The sequence below is a fragment of the Olea europaea genome, unplaced genomic scaffold (assembly GCF_002742605.1).
Source record: "Olea europaea var. sylvestris unplaced genomic scaffold, O_europaea_v1 scaffold1942, whole genome shotgun sequence".
Lineage (NCBI taxonomy): Eukaryota > Viridiplantae > Streptophyta > Magnoliopsida > Lamiales > Oleaceae > Olea > Olea europaea.
In genome coordinates, this window is record NW_019237258.1 from 38,714 (window position 1) to 60,982 (window position 22,269).

The 22,269-nt window shown below is 34.6% G+C and overlaps 3 protein-coding genes across 12 annotated transcripts in view; 1 reads left to right on the top strand and 2 right to left on the bottom strand.

Moving 5' to 3' along the window:
• Positions 1-2,581: 2,581 nt before the first annotated feature.
• LOC111379188 (basic endochitinase-like) lies at positions 2,582-3,956 on the bottom strand. Its single transcript, XM_023002534.1, has 3 exons — positions 3,550-3,956; positions 3,259-3,412; positions 2,582-3,072 (listed from the first exon to the last, which is right to left on the bottom strand). Exons 1-3 carry the CDS (start codon positions 3,818-3,820, stop codon positions 2,703-2,705), a joined length of 795 nt encoding a protein of 264 aa, XP_022858302.1. The 5' UTR covers positions 3,821-3,956; the 3' UTR covers positions 2,582-2,702.
• A 4,281-nt stretch (positions 3,957-8,237) lies between these two features.
• On the top strand, positions 8,238-11,627 carry LOC111379189. 3 transcript variants are annotated; one of them, XM_023002537.1, is made up of 5 exons: positions 8,238-8,457; positions 9,083-9,163; positions 10,111-10,169; positions 10,244-10,350; positions 10,946-11,627. In XM_023002537.1, coding segments are annotated over exons 1-5 (384 nt in total). In that variant the 5' UTR covers positions 8,238-8,455; the 3' UTR covers positions 11,081-11,627. The 3 variants fall into 3 exon arrangements, with proteins under 3 accessions (XP_022858305.1, XP_022858303.1, XP_022858304.1); XM_023002535.1 differs by having other exon boundaries at positions 8,241-8,457; positions 9,069-9,163; XM_023002536.1 differs by having other exon boundaries at positions 8,243-8,457; positions 9,069-9,163; positions 10,256-10,350; positions 10,946-11,623.
• A 995-nt stretch (positions 11,628-12,622) lies between these two features.
• The window catches only part of LOC111379184 (5'-3' exonuclease-like), a 25,035-nt gene continuing 15,388 nt past the window's right edge, over positions 12,623-22,269 (bottom strand). For 6 of the 8 annotated variants that reach the window (XM_023002529.1, XM_023002523.1, XM_023002531.1 and 3 more), the window contains 7 exons: positions 20,166-20,251; positions 18,161-18,270; positions 17,715-17,765; positions 16,052-16,137; positions 14,067-14,111; positions 13,812-13,886; positions 12,623-13,101 (listed from right to left, as the gene is read on the bottom strand). In XM_023002529.1, the coding sequence (XP_022858297.1) occupies positions 12,982-13,101; positions 13,812-13,886; positions 14,067-14,111; positions 16,052-16,137; positions 17,715-17,765; positions 18,161-18,270; positions 20,166-20,251 (573 nt within the window). In that variant the 3' untranslated portion in view covers positions 12,623-12,981. The other 2 variants (XM_023002528.1, XM_023002530.1) reach the window with 2 other exon arrangements.

Sequence of the window (22,269 nt, forward strand, 5' to 3'; positions counted from 1 at the left end):
AAACCAATATAATCCATTCAAATATCCCATCGAACTAATAATTTAAAATCATGAAATAGCAAGTTTAATAATAATTACATGGTTCATCGATCACCTAGTTGCAAAAATCTAGCCTATCATGATAAAAATAACGAAATCTAACAAAGTATAAATAAAATACATCACCGGATTATCAAAACTTGAATAAATCTTCTAAATCTTGCATCAATTCTTGTTCTTGCTTTCAAATCCACTCCAAGATGAATGTTTTTGGCTCCCAAGTCGTTCGTGCGGCTTCTGGATGTCTTGTTGCTATTTAAACCCGTCCAAATTAGGTTACCAAAGGAGTTGCAATCATATAAGGAAACTACAAAATTCGGGAAAAAATTATACCCATGCGACCGCATAGGCTTAAGAAAAATGGCGTTTTTAATCCCTGGAGGTTCACTCGCGACCGCATAGTAGAGCTAACTTCTAGTTTGAGTCATTTTGGTCCTCAAGTTTCATTCCTTCACTCCTTGACCTCCTCTTTTGTTCCTAGTTGCTCCAATGTTCCCTTATAACTTCCAATTGGTGCTTGGCTTGATCAATTGCTTGATGTGCTCATCGGGTTAACTTTCAAATAATTGCAATCTGGTCCCTAAATTTTCATTTTGCTCCAATTTGGTCCTTTTTCGGCTCTTTTCTCCTGAATTCCACTGTTTCCATAGAATTTCCTACATTGCATGAATTTGACAAAGTTAAGTAACAATTCAATCATTTTACTTGTATTTAAGTCATGTTTGTAATGTAAATAAGTGTGCAAAAACACAGTTATCATGAAACACAATTCATTACAAGTGTTAGTAAAGTGAATTTAAAGAATTTGAATTATCATTCTCACAAGGACCGTGTTATGCAAAATTGACCCAATAATCTTAATCACTTATTTGAATACATACAAAAAATCAAATAGGGAATTGTTGTTTCAACTAATTGCTAAATTATTTCTATAAAAAATGAACGTTGACAAAGTTGGTTTTAAAATTAAATTGATGTAAAAAAATGTCCACGATTAACGATTTCATCATAATTTTGCTTGTGATTTTTTTTCTACGAAGCAAAGAAATTAATTGACATGCATATCCTGACGAATTTCTCCAAATTATAAAAATATTTCTCGAGTAAAACCAATTCTACTTCGATAAACTTGGCAAGCACATGAAAAATATAATTCATATTACAGTGAAATATTAATTATATGCATGTTTAAGGACAACGGAACAAAGGTGTAGTATTTTAAGTTTTAAAAAACGTCGTTACTTAGTCAAACAGTGACAAGACTCTAATAGAAATAGAAGTTACTGCAATCGTTACAAAGTGCAATATTACTCTCACCATAACCCAATTAACTAATTACAAAAATTGAACCATATGGCCGAAGAATAGGTCTTCATTAACATAATCAATAGGCCAGTGAAATTGTTTATGATTGACTTACAAAAAGATATTGTTTATGAATGTGAAATTTATAAACATAATTAATAGGACTGTGATAAGACACATTTTTCATGAATTAAAAAAATAAAAAATAAAAAGAAGAAGAAAAATTGAATTCATCGCTTACTAAAATGCCATTGGTAAATGGTACACGTATTAAATAACAACATTAGACACAAAATATTCATTGGTAAAGATCTACAACCTTCGCCAATGGAAATTTCATTAGTGATTTTCATAGTTGGAAATTTATTATTTTTAGCAATGGATACAATCTGTTAATAATTATCTGTAGGTAAAAAATTGATAAGAATCCGTGTAGTTGGAATTGATTTTTGAAAATATTTTGACTACATTTCACCTTTTTGACTTTTAATAACACCCAATTGACTCCTAGAAGTATTCAATTATTGTTTTGTGGTCCGAATCAACTATTGAATATTTACAATTTAGTCCTCAAACTTTGAATTTCTTCCAATTTCACTTCAATCACTTAGTTTTACTTTTACCTAACAAATGATAAATATGCCAGATTAGGCTATAATTCATCAAAAGTAATATAAAATATCCTAATTTAATAACCTAGATAAGTGTACCACAACAAGCATGGAAAATCAGAAATGGTAAGGAAGAAGTTGTCACGCACACATCTCTACGTACATTTATAAATTCCCCCATAATTTTTTTTTTTTTTTGGGTATAATGTAGTTAATGGTAAGACTATGCATTGGGACATTCCAACTATGTTGAAACTACACCATCGTCCTTGGCCTAACTCAACAATTTATTCTTAAAAAGGTTAAAGTAAACCAAATAAATGGTTTTCGGGGCACAATAACAAGCCCAACAGCCAATAAAAGAAATACCCTAAACACAAAAACTAAACATAAACAAGTCTAAAAACTAGTGAAAACTGTTGTTACATAGACTACGAATGACAAAAATACCCAACAAACTCGATACCATGGGTACCCGCTCTAAACAAGACGGGGATTACCCGCTTAAATGAGTAGGCGGGTCAGGAATTCTCGCCCCAAGGGGGGTACGGGTAGCGCCCACCCCACCTGACCCGTTTATTTTTTTTTTTTTTTTTTAAAAAATTAAATTTTTTAATTTAGTCCAATTAATAATCATAAAGGTTAAACTTTATTCATGTTTTATTACATAGAGCTAAGAGCTCCATTTTATTATTAAGCTTTATTGATGCATCACATAGATGAAATACAAAAGAGTAACACAACTTCTTAAGCAAAGGACTTTTGGTTGTTACAATCCAAATTAGGGCCATAGCCAACTCCAAGTAAGTCACAGTATCTCTTGTAGAAGCCAATCCTGTCTTCCATTTGTGGGTTCGAACCTTTACCGCATTCAATTCCACCATTGATGATGTTGGTAACGACACCATAACCAGGCACCCGTCCAGCGGCTGTGTCTGCGGCCGAGGGTTTCCATACCCCACTCATTGCATCGTGGCACGAGGGCTTTGGCGCTTGTGGTGTCATCCAAAACCAGAATGCAGTTTTGAATGAAATAGTTGGGTCATTTGCAACTGCATCTGGATCGTTTAGCAGATCAGACCCTATTGCTTTACCTGCTGGACCATAGTTGTAATTGCTGCAATTCAAGAAATTAAGGGTGCTAGTTATTTGGAGTACAGACGAGCCCTTTATTTTCAGCTGATCGATACTAAAAGAATTATGACATGTTCGATAAGCAGTATTGAACAACATTGTATAGATCTTGTCGAGTGGTTTTCTAGTACTGAATGATAAACATATTTGTGTTGTACATGATACTTACTAGGAAATCTGGATGGGCCCTCGACCGAAGTATTTTTTACCAGGAGCACATGGCCATTCCTGGCTTGCAACACAATAATCCGGTGGATTGCCTTGTTCTTGCTTGTAGCAATATCCCCATGAATATGGACCATCTGGTGCAGAAGCCCATCCGCCTAGTAATTCCAAGATCAAATTAATAAAATATTGTTTCGAACACGAAGGGTACGCTTATTACAATGTTCAGAGATGACTGGATATGTCTAGTCCGCTTATAAAACATGCATGCATATGCAGGATTTAAATATATAACCTGTAGTTTCATGAGAAGTTTGAGCCAAGAAGGCAGCAATTTCTCGTTTTCGAGTATCAGTATCGCCTGTGGTTCCGAAAGCTCCAAAGGAGTTAGCAGCAGCTATGAAAGCTTCATAAGTGTAAAAACCATTTGCAGGGCAATTTCCATCATTGCGATGCTTCAACATTTCATCGAAAAGGGATTTGCTTATAATCGAATCCACTCCTCCTTGAGCCCATGCACCCATAAGGGATGAGAGACTCAATAAAACCAATACCAAAGTTTTCATTTTGTTACCAAATTAAATGTAGTAATTTCTCAAGTTGTGAGTTTCAGTGTAGGGGAATTTAGGGTTTATATAGGGGAGAGGGATAGACTTTTCCACAAAATTTGATAAACTTATTGATTAAAATCAAGGCTGCTACCACAGTTTCGTGATAAGTGCAACAATGAGTTCATATGAGTCAAAAATCATGACAACTTAGTCATACCTTCATCTCTCGTACAGTCATGATCAATACTTGACTTAGCAACATGATTAATGGTCTAGTCTATAGAACGGTATAATATTAATGTTCATTTAACTAAATTATTGACCCTATTGTGATTGGGAGTTGCAGAATTATGCAATGTGTAGAGAATTTTCACAGAATTCACTGGCAGCATCCAGTTAAAGAATGCCAAAAATAAAATAAAATAAAGATCAACCAGAATACCAAATGTTGATATCATATTTCATGTGTGAATAGGCTTAAAATAGTAACTTAAAAGTTTACATATGAATAAATAAGAAAGTTGAAAGAATTTTTCTGCTTGTACAAAAGCACAAGTGCCAGAAGGTTTGACGAGGTCTCGTAACATTATAGAAAAAAGGCTCTTTTCTCATCTACTCAGGGTCTTCTAGTTGGGTTAAAATTCTCATTTCTTCCTTTAAAGTAGTATATTTCGCTTTCCTGCTGGTTAGAATTAAATCAATAAAAAAATGAACTAGACAAGAGCATTTTTGGAGAACTAGTAATTTTTTCTATGATGTTTGGCAGAAATAATTAACGCCGTAGAAAACGGGGATAGGAAATAGTTAGGAAAGAATTGGAAATTATGGTCTTGTCAGTGTCATTAATTAATTGTCCTGGTCAAATACAATATGAAAGGGTTCCAGATCTAAGTTATTAATTGTGAACAATTAGAATCGATCAAACCAAGTGATTTTGTATAGTGCTAATAAAAATTAAATTCGAAAATGTACTTCAACTGAAAATCAAATTGCAAATATTATTAGCCTAATTTACTTCTTTGACATCCTCAAAAATAATATATGAAAACTCATCAATTGTCGAAACCTCAAACAATTAAGATTGGTGTACAGAATTTTTTTTTACAGAATGTGTACATACTCTCATAAAGGTATGGGTCCCACTTGAATATATAATGTTAAAAAATTAACCCACCCATCTTCCCCCCACCTCCCATGTGAGTTGTTGGTAAAACTTCTGTCAACGCTTAATCTGTACTCCAATCATCACTCAACCTCAAAAGGGACGCATAAGGCTGCTAGTACAATTTCCTAATATGTGTAATCATTACTAGTCAAGTATTGTGGCTACGCGTAATCGAGAACAAATTATTCCTATACAAACTTCTTATCTCTTACACGACTTGTCATGTATGGCAATGGTTAAGTCAACATTAAGTTAAACTTAATTTTAAGTGAATTTTATATCTAGCCAAGTTTGAAATTATTTCTATTTCTATTTATACTGGTGATATAGGTCGTTGAGCAATCGAAAAGTTAATACAAGTAAATTCAGAGTCTGTTCAATTCTCATTAATTGGGGAAAAATGAGCTTTGAATAGTATTTTTAGAAGAATGTGTAGTTAAAATGTAGGGAAAAGTTTTTGATATACGTGTAGAATATTTTATAATGTAAATATCTAGTTGAAAATGATCGTGCGGCTAACCATAAAATAAATTAATGGATGTCAAGCAAGCACTCAATTTTTGGGACCAGAAGCAGTTCTTTGCGTACCAAACAATAGCTTATTGAATCAATTGCAACACTAATGGAAATGCATACTATGAAAGATAGGATTTAGTCCAATACATAAACCATTTATTCAATATCTTTGTACGAGTCCACAATCACTACTACACAAGATGAACCAAGGTTTGGTGAGCTCAAGTAGGACTCAAGTGTAGTTGAACTCCAAATTACTCCTTTCAATCTTATATTGGGGTGCTCCGGCCTGCTGGTTGTTGAATCTATGCGAGCCACGTCAGGTTTAATACAAAGATGGACATGCGAGTCTAGATCTATTTTGAGAATGAAAAGGGTTATTTTTAAATTATTAACTTGTTCAACATTAATCAAGAGAAAAATATATTTTTTGAGAACTTATTTTTGTTTATTCATATATAAACATACTTATAAGTTAATTTCTAAGCTTAAATAAATATGCAATGGACCACTATTGAAGTAATGTTGATTGGCCGAAATGAACGCGGAGGAAAATGTTCACTCTTATCAACTTAAGAAGGAAATTGGAATTATTAGTATTGACAATCTCATTGTCTTTATAAAATCGAATATGATAAATTTCTTACCTCCAAGAGTCCCACATGTGTGTGTGTGTTTTTTTTTAAGTTCATTGTATATGCTCACATATTTTGGTTTTGCCTCAAAACACTACCTTGATGTTTCATTTTGAAAATGAGATAAAATATCTTGTCCAATCACAAAGTCTAGACATAAACCCAACCATGTGCTTTGTGGAACCCAAACTCTAACAAACATGGTTAGTATTTATTATTTTCCTGGTGTGACAAGACATTTCGAACGATTCCATGCTAGAACAATGCTCTTGAAGCATGTTGCAAAGGCATCTACATGCACATTAATTGATGACTTCACTGTTAACCACTGACATTACGCATCGTGTTCCTTCGTTTAAATCAACGTCCACCATCAAAAGACATGCAACATCACTCTATATAAAAATTACATGTTAGAAGAGGATGAAAGTAATCAAGAAAAACTAATAGAAGTAGATAGAAGTCAATTTAAGGTAATCTTTAAAAAAAAAAAAAAAAAAATACACACACATACTTTAACTATGTGTTTACATTTGCTTATTTTATTGGACTTCTGGCCGGCAAATGTGAATGTTAATACCGAATATTGAATTCTCAGTTTTTGCATATGATGGAATATTGTGCCAATAATTATTTATTGAAAGCTGGTACATGCACATTCATTTTGTAGATTAAGTTTGATATTCATGATGTGTCAAAATTATTGACATTGAATTGATTAAGGGGCCGTTTGACATAACTTTTGCTTCTTGTAAAAGAGTTTTTGGATGAAGCTATTTTAATTTTTGTTTGAAAACTAACATTTAAAGACTTTTTATTTTTTTATTTTGAATCAACTTCCTCTAAAAACTCTTCTAACCACCAAAAGTAGTTTAACAAAATTAGCCAAATAGTTTCAAATTGACTTTTCAAAAGTCATGCCAAACGGGCTCTAACACTTAGTCAAATCATGCCCACAATTTTGACACATTACGGGATGGATATCAAATTAACTATACAAAAAGAATGTACTACTAGTTTAATTCTTATTTTTAATGTGTTTGTCAATATTACATAATCAAATGCTAAATTCTCAATGATTGCAAAGGATGTGCCAATGTGTTAAGACAAAAGCACAAAAATAATAATTAGAAAAAAAAAAAAAAAAAGACTTTCACGATAACTTTAATTAAGGAAAAATTATACATCAATAACGAGTTTTTCGCACCCTAGAAATTTTGGGTTAGGATTTGTATCAATTGATAAATATATGTCTCTCCAAGATGCCAAGTTTGCGCCTAAAGAAGAAAACTATTCCCTAATCTCTCATCTCCAAGAAACAAGAAACAAGATTGCCAAAGGATATGGTGATGTCATTTTCCCTATAATCAGAAAACGAAACAAGAAAAATTGCAGAGGATATGGTGAGGTAGCATCAAGGAACATTTGTTAATGAGATTTCATCATTTGTCCCTCAACTGCTAACAATATTATTCCAAGTTTTTAATAAACTATTACAGTCTATACTTTCATTTCCATTAGAAATTTTGGTCATTCATTTATAATTTGGAGCAATCAATCACTTATCGTTAGTTTAATTAATATGTTCACTGGAATATTACAACTAATGGATGGATGGATGGATGGATGGCGTATAAAAATATTCATACTTATTTAGAAGCATTTTTTTTTTTAAAGATAGATATTATTTATTATTGTGTGACTTAGACAAATGTTTTATCATTTTTTGCATATCAGTTTATTACATTAGTTAAATTGATGAGACAATGAACCATTATGAATGACAATTTGAATCATAAAACTCGATCCTTGCGATGCCCCGATTCAAACAAGGCGGAGATGCCCTTCTTAATAGGGTCAATATGTGGTTTCAAAGCAAAAAAATTGCTACCTCGTGGAGGGACGTGCGACGGGGTGACGATGTGTCACTTGTTTGCTCAATTGTTGCAAATGAGAATTGATTTTTTTACGGTTACGAGAAAAGTGGGTTCATCTGTGAGAGAAAAAGTCAAATATAATGTCTAAAATAGTAAAATAACGATCAAAAAATCAATTTTTTTTGCCAAAAAATCACTCCCAAACAAACTGCATATTTGATAGCAAATCAAAGTAGAACAATTGAGTGTACCAAATTCAAGACGGGTGACCCAAATGCAATTCTGCCTCAAAAAAATTGGATGACCGAAGTGCATTTAATTTCCACGTATACAGATTAACTATATCTCCCACGGCCACCTCTCTGCCATTTGGTTTCTCCGACGGTCCGACTCAACAAAAATACTATGGCAACAGCGACGCTTTCATCACCATTTCGTCACCTCATTCACGACTCGAATGTAAGAACGCTACTCGTTGTTGACTATTTTTCCTTTCATTATAATCATATTCCAACAAATCGAACAAAGATGTATTAATCGTTTTGCTCTGGGTATATCAATAATTGCTTCAACTACTGTAAAATATTTGTCTGCAACTGTATGAATATTCGTGCTGTTAATGTATTTGTAGAAGCTCGGGTGTTACGTCTGTAGAATGTGTGGTTATGTGAAGTAGTTTTTTATTTTTTATTTTTTATTATGTTTTTCTTTAAAATTTTTCGGGATGCAGTATGAGAACGGAAAGATGAATGTTATAAAAAGAAAAATAATGTCACTTTATGCCAGTGTGATGTGTTCTTTCGGTTAGGAATCAAAAGCACGCTTATTTCAGAAGAATGGATGTGTGAAAATTGGGAAGTTCTAATAGGATTACAATCAGAAATTTGAATTCAGTTATTTAATTTTAAAAAGTTAAAAAATAAAAAGGCGTTCCATTTGATATCTACGCCCTCATTATAAGTGGTCAAGATAGAGTTGACTGTTTCTAGGCTTTTGTTTTGCCTTGGTGACAAGACTCTTCAGTGCTTTCTTGTGTGTTTTCAGTTCATTTTATGTTCTCATTGCCACAGCATGTTGCTGTCAGGAGTCTTCCCAAGTATCTCAAAACCGGTGGTGTTGCAGCGCAAGTCAAAATTTATTCTAGGACAATAATTACTTGCTCGAGGTAATAATTTCTTTTAGTTTTCACGATAAAGTGGCTCAAGAAATGGTCATGAATTAGGAGCATTTTCATTTATTTTTTTACTTTTTGTTTATTGACAGAAAAATTTGGTAGGATCTTTAATTGCCCAGATTGTGCAATATTTTGTGGTAATGGCTACTGGTGCTCAAATTCAATGCTTACAATCGACTATAACTATGTCTGAAGGATATATATATATATATATATATAGCTGAAGCTGTAATGTTCAACGATGCCGTAGAAATAATAGAATTGGCAATGTAAAATTCCCATTCCCATCCCCATCCCCAGCCCCCACACAAACACAACAGACGCACACGCACATTTTCATACTAGAGCTAAATAGATTTAGTACCAGAACTAGTCAAAGTTTAATATCGGATGATGCGGAAGCAATAATATTCTACTACTGTAACATGTTTCCATTGCAGCATTACCCAAACCAGCACTTGTAGCAGGATATTAGCACTGCAACTCCCTTGGTCATTCCACAACAGCGTGACCATTGACGTAGTTTATACTGGCGATAAATGTTATTTCATATAAAAAATAAAGTTGAAATTTGCACTAATTTGATATTCCTTGCTTGACCACATATTTTACTCTTAGATGAATAGTTGTATACTATTTCATTCGAACACATCAGAAATGAAGTCTTTTCTGTTGCATTGCTTGAAAACCTTCTATAAAATCTGAAGTTTGATTACATCATCACTTCCTTCAGGTGATACTTACTAATTTTCTTTGCATAATAATGCTTTATGATTATTGTCTTTGTATTTCCTCCTACTTTTGCTTCTTTTATGGCTCTATTTAGCCAGGCAATTAATTTGTTCTATTTTTATTGGACTTCTTAGACTTATTTCACTAATGCATCTAATGTTGAATGACTGATTCTCTATAACTGAATTAAGTCCATTAATTTTCAGTAGCTCTTCCAAGGTTGGTCAGAGATCGTTAGTAAAGCCAGCGTCTGCTGTTGGCTCAGGTGATATCAACAACCTAACTGCATTGACAGAAATGATATCTGGATCTATTCTTCGTTAGAAAGTAAATCTTTAGGTGCTGATGCAGGTTTAGAGGCATCAATTACAGATCCGAAGGAAAATGCAGTAAGCATTAAAAGTGCAGAGATAGTTGTGGAGTCTGAAGATGACGATAAAATACAAGTGAGCTTGCCTTGATACCAGTACTACCTACTATAGTTCAGTTTTGCCTATGTAATTGTTGTTTTTCAATATGCATTCTACATGTTGTGTATTTGGGTTGCAAATTTACAATAAACTTATGATGTATATTCGTAGTAAACCTTCATGTCTTTTTATTCTTTTCTGATAAGAAACATGCAAACCTTCATGTCATAGGAAATATCACGACTTAAACCTCAACCAGCCTGTACATGCTTGTTATTTTTTCTTGATGTGTAATTTGAAGCTTTGGCACTGTCAGAAGAAAATGGCTAATCACATATTTCGCATGGAATAATAAGAGATGAACTCCAGTCTATTTGAGTTCTTACTTATATGGTTGTCTATATGATGCGTGCACAATTTCCAGTTTTCAAGGATCTGAAGTTTCTTGGCATGGGTGAAGTGGGGAAATGAAACTGCAGTAATGCATAATGTGTTCATGTTAGGAGAACCACATGTTGGACATTGGGTTATTCACCATTAAATCTAATGTTATCCATTGGATTGGTTAGTATTAATCTGTCTGAAATTCAATTTATCAAAATTTCTCTTGATCACATTTTTCTTCGGTCAGGTAAGAGTGGATTTGTCGGGGGAGGAGACACAGGTGGTGTTCGATAAGATTTTGGCAAACTTAGCACGTACAGCACCACCAGTTCCTGGTTTTCGCAGACAAAAAGGAGGTAATTATTTGCACGATTTTCAATAGTGAGAACTTGACTGTGTTAGTCAAGCTCGTGGCTCTGCTTCTCCTTTTATGGAATACTTGAAGATGCCACTTGTCTCTCTTTATGGTTAGCAACTGGGAAAATTCATTTCAAGTTGATATATTTAACCAGTAACTATGTCAATTATTCAATTATTTTGTTAAATCTTTTATGTTCTTCTTTAGTTAGTAATAAAAATTAAACCATCCTCGCTGGAGGACATATTTGGCAAATAGGGTTGCTGACAAATTACTAAGAAAAATGCTGTCTATGCATTAGCTAATCTATTTTGCAGTACAAAACCTTTTGCTTTTAGATGGCAAAAAATATCAGACAAAAATAAAATAAGAGAAGCTTATCATGATCCTATAATGCTGTCAAAGTTTTTTCGTAGAAGCAAGCAATGTGAGCGTGGTCAACAGAAAATCGTCTATTATTTTGTCCTTATGGTTGAACATTTCTTTCTTTCATAGGGGGTGATTGAACTTGTAGATGAGAATTTTGAAAATTTAATGTGAAGGCTTTCTACCAGTTTTCATCATCAGATTAGTATTACAAAGGATTTCCTACTAAGGATTCTTGGTGAAGATCGAGTAACCAATTTCGTTATTCAGGAGATAGTTAGCACAACTTTGGCTGATTATGTGAAGAAGGCAAGTCAATAGTATTACTATTTAGTGTGTATCTACTTGAAACTGCTCAACCAACCTAATTTGTTGGTTTGATTATCCATTCCACAGGAAAATCTGAATCTGAAGGACAACAAGATCAACACCACAGAGACTGCTGAAGAGCTAAAATCGTCGTTTACCCCAGGAAATACTTTCGGATTCAATGCTACATTAGAGCTTGAGAAATCAACTGAAGCGCCCACTTCTACAGCTACTGAATAGTGTATGTACTCCACGTCGATCTGTTTAGCCGACTTGGGATTTTGAAACATGGCACTCTCCTTCTGGGGGTCTTTGAAGATACTCCATCAATACAATCTATTCATTTCACAAATTGTCTGGTGCCAAGGACAAGCAAAACATAAAAGAAAGCAAGCAAAATCCATTGAAAAAGATTTAAAAAATGGTTTAACTGTGAATATACAAGATAAGATCAACTAAAACTTGAAGTTCTCAGCACCACCAAAACCCCATAATTTAATGACATTTTGTCAGAGCAAACCACGACAACCACATAATACCGAAGAATCAATTATTACCAACCAACCTACATGGTACGTATACACGTTGCATATACACGTTGCACTTTACAAATATACAACTTAAGTTACATTAGAAACCATATATAGTGAGGTATAATGAAGATCAAAGAGATCAGCAGCACCTGAGGAATTTTTATGAAGTCACTTGGAAAATCAAGATACATGCTACAGAAACATCAAAATGAAAATAGTTAGCTGTATTTCGAGCTTGCAACATTTGCAAAGCATGTTCAACACTAGTTGCTCCAGACCCGAATCATTTTTCTTTGGACATATTAGTCGGACATTTGATAGATCAATGATTTGTCTCTTAAAATCAAGACCATGTACACACGCTGAAGATTAAATTAATAATGAAGAAGATTGATATAGAACTCTTGTATGTCAGTAACTCATCTAAATTGAATTTGACAGACAGTAAAATTTACAAACGAGGGGATAAAAACAAGAGAGAATCACAAATTTTGTTTATGGGTCACTGGATTTTTCAACTGGCTAAAACCCTCTTCGGAGAATTTATCAATACAAATATCCAATCCATTTTCTTTCAATCATTTCCTGCAGATAAAATGACCTTCCAATGATAGAATCTGCATGTAAAATTTTCTGCAAATTCAGGTGCGACTTATCGATTGAATTTCTGAATTTGGCAGAACCACCATCCAAGATACACGAAAACAATTATCTGAATCACTGTCTTTCAAGCTTCTTCCACAAATAAAAAGCCTTTCTAATGATGGTATCTGGAGAAAATCCTTCTGCATAAGCACTGATAGCTGTCAAAAGGCTTGTGAATTTTTCCCCATTATCCTGTGTTCATAACATCCATGTTTAATATATACATCATCATACAGAAATAGTTATGAAGTCATACGGAGTTTTACAGATGCACTAAGGGCACATTTTTTTACAATCAATGAGACATCTCAAGCAGAAGCAATCCAAGGTTGTACAATGCATATGCCACACAACCATTAATTCTAAACTTCAGAGGTGCAGATGCATGCAAATTCTAGGTTTAGTCAGACTAGTGATGGTTAGAGTTTTATGTGTCCATGAAAAACTGATCCTAAATGGCACCCAAATCCTTCTTTCATTTGCTCTACACAGCACCTGTTGTATGGTAGGATCTCACCATTACATGCATCAGTAGTGCGTCATGATGAGTAAAGGTCAAGGTTCAAGATCCATCATGCTAAGTCCTTACTCAATCTGTTATTAACAAAGGAAAATCCCTTGGCTGCTTTCTAATAAATAATCACATAGGACAAATGGAATAATCACCAACAACTTTTAGAGTGTATTGAATAAACTCCACAAACTGAATGGCTGAACAAACTTCTCTAATGCATTAACCATCCGAGTATCAAACCTTGGGCCAAAACAATAATCCAAAAGGCAATTTCACTTAGCCAGCCAGAAGCCATGGGAACCCCGATGGAAATATCAAGAAACATAAGACTTCATGTGACATGCTGATAGTTGACAGAAACAGCTGCTTTTACAGATTCCATACGAACCTCTGGTTTCATAAAAGTCAGATCTTCGGTGGAAAATGGAACCATGTAGAATGGAAGATCAGACCGTAGCATGGCCTGCATAAAGTAAAGCGTGATATATTAGCTTTGAGAGTACGAGATTCTAAGAATGATTGATAACTAATGCTAACATACGCACTAGTTCTAATATATTCTCCGCCCATATGGTAGCATGCATTGTAAAAAATATGACACTTGCACAAAAATAAACAAATAAATAAAAACAAACATACATACCAGATTCTTGCTTAGGAGAGCCTGCTCAGCATTTGACGTCAAGGCCTACAAGAAGTTCACATCAGTAACTAAAACTACTGGATTAAATGAAAATGCATAAATGTACAGAATACCAAACAAACTACTGTAATGGAGATTATGAACAATCTTTATTCATCTTCCTTCTAGTTTCTTTAATGTTTTTGGGATGGCGCTTTAAAAGCAAAAGCAGCTTCTCAGTAGGGTACCGGGAATGACAGCATATTAGTATCTCATCTCCATTACAATAGTCCTATTATTTCCCCAAAGTCTTTTGGCCATTGGTATAATAAATCTCTACCCATTTCATACTTGTGTATGCACAACATCTTTAATATTTATGTGTAATATGAATAAACTAAAAGAAATACTACAAAGTCAAGATCTAAATGGTATTCTACAACTACGTTAATCCACAGTGCTCGAAATAAAAGGTTTTATCAGAACTCTCATAATTTAACTTTCATTTATCTCTATCACGAGTTCCCTCTTCCTGTAAAGGATTAAAAGGAGTAAAGTGGTATACACTTTCCTCATCAACAGAATATTCTTTGAATTGTAATAACAAGAACGGCACGATAGACCAGCTGCAGACAAGATAGAAATGGATCCTCCCTGCAGAGTGGACAGATTTACAAAAATACTAAGCTAATACAGCTGAGATGACAAAATTTAAATCTGTTAGATAAAAAGTACTGATTTGGTGAAAAAACCAAATAATAAACCATTATAACTAGAGCTGGACAAAACTCCCGAATCGAACGGTTATTCTTAAGTTAAATACCTGAACGAGCATTCGAACCGAGAACCGACGGATTCAGTTCGGTTCTAGATGAAGAACCGAATAAGAGCTTAATCTCCCTAATTTTTTTAAATAAACCAAATTATTTTATTTTTTCTAAATAAATTTGCTAACTAGTTAATTTAGTTCAAACCCAAAAAAATATGATTTACTATTTCTAATTTTCAGTTCAAAGCCAACTTAATCAAATTGACTTAAGGTTTATACAAATCTATTACTCTACCGTAGTGTTATTTCTACCGTTCTAGAAAAATCGTATTGAAACTCAACAACGCGTCTTAATTATTTTGAGTTCACTATCTTCCTATTCCTGTGATTTTAACAAGCAAATCTATGAATTACTCAGTAAAGAGAGACGCAAAAGACACATAAAATTAGACTACGTTATTTTATAAGAGCTAAGACTAAACATATCATTAGTTAAATTAATATAACTTTGTAGATATTAAAAAAATTTAATTATAATACAAAACCTAGGAACCGAATAGAATGGAACCGATCCTGAACAGTTCCATAATTAAATTTGGACCCAACGGTTTCATTTACTAAACACATGAAAATTTTGGGTTGTTTCAGTTCCAACGAGAACAGAACCGAATCGGACCATATCCAGCCCTAATTATAACGGCAATAGCACTCCAAACTAACTGAAGGTATTATTAGATGTTTAGCACTCTCAACTTAATCTTGACATAACACTGCATTAAGGAAGAATGGGGTCATTGTTCCAACAGTTACATTTTCTCCTTAGTTCATAGCAGCTAAATAACCAAATTAGAGATATGTTAGTTGTTCAGTGTTCAGCACATGTAGCATATCAATGATGTTTGTGAGAGAGACTTGTTTGGTTTGGCTCTCTGTTTTCATTCAAGTCTTGTCTATTCATGCAAATTTTTCCATTCATTTAGAACTTGTGAATTGGTAGTTCTGAACGTACTTTCATCAGTACACTAATGTAAGATGCTAATGTGCTTCTCTAGTTGGGTTTGGTACTTTGGACCTATCATGATTCATGACTAAGGTTGTCTACATTAAGTCAAACATTTGTTCTAATACGAGGTACCTTGACATAGATAATTGCAGTCTTGAATTTTTTTACTAGATTGGCCCCTTACAGTTCATAGAAATTTGCTTTAGAATTTTTTAGAAGAAATAGTAGACTAACAAGACATTCTCCATAAGAGTTAACAACCTTCCTGATTCGCTCCTCATCAACTTGTTCAACACACTGCAGCAGGTTTTCCAATGTACCTATCCATACAATAAAGGACAAGCAACAATTTAGCAGGTACTGTAGTGTAAAATAACGTAGAAAATCAGAAGGTGAAAGGCTAATACAAAGTAATGAATAGAAGCATAAGAAGTGAAATCAAAGGCCACAATTTCACACTTGGAAGGATACAACACCATGTTCTAGACGGCTTTATGAAGATGTCTCATGAACTGTTTATTTTCTGGAGTTACAATAGTTATGGAATTTTTTAATGTCGCGCGTATGACCATATTATAGCATATTCAGAGGGTACATTTTTGGTGAGATTTTCCATTATGTTACAAGAAGATGAAATTACAGAATAATTTAGGAAGGAAAAAAAAATGGAAAATTCTTTAACAGAAGTCACTACCACTTTTTGGTTATAAGGTGGTCTAAGTCGAATAATATTTCCAAGATATAATTATCACTAAAGCACAATCCTACTCATGCTCCTTTGCTACTGACTACTGTGCACAAATGTCCTCTGTTTGCAACTCCATCAGAGCATCAACTAACAAGTGCTTAGTCCATCCATCGAAAGAAGGAATGGGTCGACCAACAAAGTCTCTTGAGATGAACAGATGGTAAGGAACTGAGATAGATAAATGAATGGATTCAAACAAAATGCCAATTTACTGGCAGGGTTTTTAGAGGGAGAAGGAATCCAGAGTTTAAACCTAACAGTTCTAACAACTCAATTGTTTCTCAGCTGGGGCCTTAGCGATAAGAATTGCTCAGTTGCTAAACACTTGGATAGTAGGATAAAAAGTATTATGTATTGGGAGCAGGTCAAATGAAAATTTGGCTTTGAGAGTATAATGTATCTAGAGATTGGACTTGGAAGAATGGTTTTCTATGGGGCAGGATTGTGAGGACCATACATGGTTTTGAACCAACAAGAATGAGCTTTTTAAAGGGAACGTTTGAGTGTTTGAAGCTTCTCGAAGTTTATATGTCATGGATATTCATTTTTTATCCAGTTCAAAAAGCAGGATGTAGGTACTCGGAATAAGATCTGGTTCTCGAAAGTTGTTTGAATTGGTAACACATATTTCTACTTCATTGTTCCCTATATTACATTATCTCTATTTACTGAGAAATGCCTCATTCATCGTGTCGGTTTACTTTACAAAAGTAGAATAGCTAGTTGGAAATTTCAATATCATTGAACCAAATGTGATAATTAAGCTTCTAGTATTATAAGCCAGTCTAAAATCCTTTTTCTTAAAACCTCACCCAGATAAGAGAGTGAGGATAGTAGATTCCACAAACATAATTTCCTCTAAATCACATTTCTAACCATTGGTTAATTTGTTTTCATATCCAATCTTCCAACCTTTTAAGTTCCTTTGGATATATTGTATCCCTTACAGAATGGAAATGTTTCGCTTACCGGATTTCTTTACGATGATCATTGTGATTTAGCTCCCAAGGAAATGTTCAAATACATTTATTTCTCCTTCATGGCATGTACACTGATAATTTGTTTTACAATTGTGAAGTTGCAAGGTTGCTATTAGGTAGGTCAAGTTTGCCATGGTTACAAAGAAAATGATAAGTTACATGTACATACCAAACTTTGTAATCAATTGCACTGCATGGACATTTCCAATACCTTCAACTCCTGCACTCAATTCAAATTTACCAGCTTCATCAAATTACCGTATCGAGAATAAGTCGCAACTATCAAAAAGAATATTTGGATCCATCAAATAAGCTAGAAATTAGAAGAAGGAAATGCACTTGCCTCTCTGAACATTTAAGATTGAGGGGACAAGAAAAATGAACGATTTGCAGTTTAAAAATGGTTGCATTTCACAAGTCGGGAAGAAACTAAGTTCTCTGTTTGTTAAATTTCAAACTCCGAGAACAGCATATAACTTTTAACAACAAAAATGTAGTGAAAAAACTTCAGGATACTATTCTTTAAGGCAAATGCTACAATGAAAGTATGGTTTTCCAATTAACTTGTCCTTTACAGAAGTTAATTTAGAAATAAACACACACACACAAAAGCACCTGGTATATTATCAGCTTTGTCTCCCACAAGTGACATCACATCAACAAACTGAGAAGGTTCTAGCGTTCCATATTTCTTAGCAAAATCTTCCATGCCAAAGGAGACCATCCTGAAAAGCAATACTGGAAGTGTCAAGACTAAAAATCAGTTATAACAAGCACCACAAATTGGATCAGAGACATAAACAAAATAACCTTAAAGTGAATTTAAGTTGAGTCATTTATTTGATTAATTTCATTTATACTCAAGTACCCGGTTAACGCAGCTCCTCTGACCCAAAAAATAATAATTGATTAGAAAAGCTTCATCTTAAAATTGATTGGTATCAGGGTAAGAATTTCACTTGCAACTAAAGCTAAAATATATGGACTACTGGAGATGGCAAAAACTGCTATAGACAAAAAAGTTTCAGCTTTCCTCCCAGCTCCTGGGTGAGATAAATTCAATTTACCACTCATTTTTAACATAAGCTAATATGAATTAGCTAGCAAAAGTTGACTTATGTTGGCAAATGCTAACTGATGCAAGAACACACTAAATTGCCATGTATTTGCAACTTCAGTTACCAGCAAGTAAAGAATTTCGGATAACAAAATGTAAGTGCCATGGCTGCCTCCAGTAATCAAGTAATATACTCTCTTGTACACTAAGATGGAAGACATCATTTCTTTATCGATTTGCAGCCTGCATAAATTATTATGCTATCTCTACATGCGCATTAACTGTTTTCTTTTCTATTTTCATGATTCCTGTAATCATAATATGACAACAAATTTCCTCAGGCTCCATTATCAGACCCATGATACAAGACCATGCTTGGTGTTGAAATTTAAGTTGGATTTTTTTCTAGTTCAAAGACTCGATGCTAATAGTATAGCACCCTAAGTATGGGAGGAAAGAAAGGAGAAGACAAATGTAACAGCTGGAAAGAGAAGACGAGGAACAAAAAAAAATGAGAAAAGAGTTCATGCAAAAGTTTCTTCAGGCTTATGTTCAAAGTGAGGCCCATTCTTCATAAAAGCAAAGTGCATATTACATGCTGTAAGAAAAATCTCCATACACAAAAGTTTTAGTAAATTTCAGCAAGCATCACTCTGAGTCTGGGTAATCAGAGCTCAAGTAATTTATGATTAGTATTTTATATGTATTTCATCCACTAATCCAATCTCAGCAGCCAAAAACAAAATCAGTGGTTTAGATTGGGGGGAAGAAAAAAAATTGACACAAAAAGCCTGAACTTTCATGGATTGCGCTTTTTCCACTTTTCTTCAGCTCTAAGCTTCAGTGATTATCACCCTGGGAAGGATTGCTGTCTTTGTGCTTAGGCATGTGTCTGAAAATGCTTGAAAAACAAACTACCAGCAGAACCAAAGCCATATTACCCCCATATAAATGATAGGAACATGCATTGGGGATCTTTATGGAAGATGTGTTTGTGTGGGAGGGGAGGAGGATTTTCTATTGAAATTTGAAATTCAAACATGTTGGAGTTTGGACTAATGTGTATATACGGCAGGATATATTACAGTGCATGGACTACAAACAATGAAGTCAGATATTTTGGGAGAACTCGTTAGCAATTTAACAAAAAGTATGGATGTGTACATTAAGAACATTGAGGCAAGTAGCTTATACCACTTCTGGTTGATTTTCAAGTGAACAGCTCCTATATAGATTTTTTTTGGGTTGGGGTGGGGGGACAAAGTAATCAATTTCACAGATTCGCCAATATCTGATTTTTACTGCTGTTGCATTTTAAGGGAATCAGTTCTACCACTGAGTCCCATTCTTTGAAAAGACTTCATCAACGCGCCTAATTTAGTGTCACCAATAATTAAGTGGTATAATCATTCTTAACTATTTATGGTCATACATCTTCGGATTTAGACGAAAATATCAAAGGCATTCAAAGATCCATCAATGATATCTTGAGAAGAATGCCATTATAACTGTGCCAAATTTCATAACATAAACTGTTAAATTAAATCAAAGGGAAACGCTAACTCGAGTCCACGAGGAGCAATCCTTAATAGACGCAATGAAGGAGACAGAATCTGAAAAAAATCCTTGTCTGGGGAGACAACTCGCACCTGCACCAGTACAGAGCAAAACATGTACAAGAACACTCAGAAAACAAAGTACATCCCCCAAATAATCCACTAAGAATCTATAAGTGAGTGCAGATCTTTTATCCCAAACATTGATAAAATCAAGTTCACATTTAAATAATAGATTTCTAACAAAATCAAAGCCCCTGGTACTCCTCTCATTCCCCAGATAGTCAGCATAATGCAAAGAAAACTCATTTTCCAAGTATTTGGGCAAGTCGTCGTTTCACGGGGTGCCTTTCTTCTTGGCACAGAAAGGGACACCGTGCGGCAGTAGTCTGCTCCGCTAGACTACCTTCCGCCTTTTCTCGATCGCGTCGGGACGAAAGAAAATTTGATTGCAATTTTGTAGAAAGTTTACAATTGAGAATTTGAATACATTGAAAGTAAATTGAACATTGATTGCTGAAAACTGAACATTACAATTGATGAAAGCAGAAAATTACAAATGCTGGTGCAGGGGGCGGACACCAGTGAGCTTGAAAGATTTTTGAATGACTAATACCCCCTATAATAGCATTCTGAACAAAAACCCAAGTGACGAGAGTAGACGTTTAAAAGACGAGGAATCATACTAATCTTTTACCAATATCAGAGCTATTTTACAATTAAAATAACTATTACAATGAAACGAAAATTACAACTCAAACTTGAAGTAATATTTACAACGTGCGGCCGAAGTTGGGCAAACTGCGGCTGCGATAGTGTCAAGGGGCTAAGTAAAGCTGCGGTCCTTGACATTCTCCCCCATTTGTTTTGGCGACGTCCTCGGTGCCATCAATGCATGATACTATTCAATTAATGATTTGAAGGCCCCGAGATCTTTTTCTCTTTCCCAAGTATTCTCCTCGCTGCTGCATCCCATCCATTTGACCAAGTACTCCTGATGATCTTTTCTAGAAGCCTGAGTGATTCGATGGTCAAGAATAGCTTCAGCAACCTTCTTTCCAGCTTTCTTCAGTTCAAATACAAGTCGCTTTGGCTCATTTCTAGATGCGTCCTCCTTATCCGAAAAGTATGGCTTCAACACACTAACATGAAGGACCTTGTGGATTTTACACCATGAAGGGAGTTCAACTCTGTATGCAACTCTTCCAATCCTCTTCACAATGGGTAATGGTCCAATGTATTTTGGTGACAATCTTAAGTCCTTCCCTCTTGTTGGTTTGTAAACATTTCTATCGGGAAGCTTAACCATTCCCAGATCTCCAACATTGAATTCAATAAAACGACGCTTTAGATCTGCAGCCTTTTTATACCGTTTTTGAGCTTTTTCAAGATAACTCCGAGCAATTTCAATATTTCGTTTCCACTCTTGAGAAAAAACTCTTTGCTTGAGGGGACTTGGTACTTCGTTCAATATCCACTGTATGAGGGAGTAGCGGTTGCTGGCCAGTAACAATCTCAAAAGGACTCTTATTGGTGGAAGAGCTCTTTTGGGCATTGAAGCAAATTTGGGCCGCATCCAAAAGTTTTACCCAGTTTTTCTGCGAAGTAGAGATAAAGTGCCGAAGATATTCTTCTAGCATAGAATTGAAGCGCTTCCGTCTGTCCGTCAGATTGTGGGTGAAAACTAGAACTCATGCTCAAAGTTGAACCAAGAAGTTTGAACAACTCAGTCCAAAATATGCCAGTGAAACGAGGATCTCGATCACTGACGATGTCCTTAGGCAGCCCCCAGTATTTGACAATATGTTTGAAGAAGAGTTGAGCTGTCTCTTCCGCAGATACATACTTAGGCGCTGCAATGAAAGTTGCATATTTTGATAGACGGTCCACCACGACAATGATAGTGCCAAAATCCTCAACTTTTGGCAACCCAATAATGTAGTCCATCGATACACTTTCAAATGGCCGGGATGGAACGGAAAGGGGCTCCAGCAAGCCCGCCTTTTTCTGATGATCTGCCTTATCTTGCTGACAAATAAGACAAGTTTTTACATATGTTGCAATGTCATCCCGCATTTGAGGCCAGTAGTATGCACGTTGTAGTAGTGCAC

Coding starts and splice junctions, on each gene's coding strand:
- LOC111379188 (XM_023002534.1), bottom strand. CDS start 3,820: ATGAAAACTTTGGTATTGGTTTTATTGAGTCTCTCATCCCTTATGGGT. Junction 3,413..3,549: donor AACTTCTCATGAAACTACAG/GTTATATATTTA, acceptor TGGAATTACTAG/GCGGATGGGCTTCTGCACCA. Junction 3,073..3,258: donor GGGCCCATCCAGATTTCCTA/GTAAGTATCATG, acceptor CTTGAATTGCAG/CAATTACAACTATGGTCCAG.
- LOC111379189 (XM_023002535.1), top strand. CDS start 8,404: ATGGCAACAGCGACGCTTTCATCACCATTTCGTCACCTCATTCACGAC. Junction 9,164..10,110: donor ACAATAATTACTTGCTCGAG/GTAATAATTTCT, acceptor ATTAATTTTCAG/TAGCTCTTCCAAGGTTGGTC. Junction 10,351..10,945: donor AAGATGACGATAAAATACAA/GTGAGCTTGCCT, acceptor TTCTTCGGTCAG/GTAAGAGTGGATTTGTCGGG.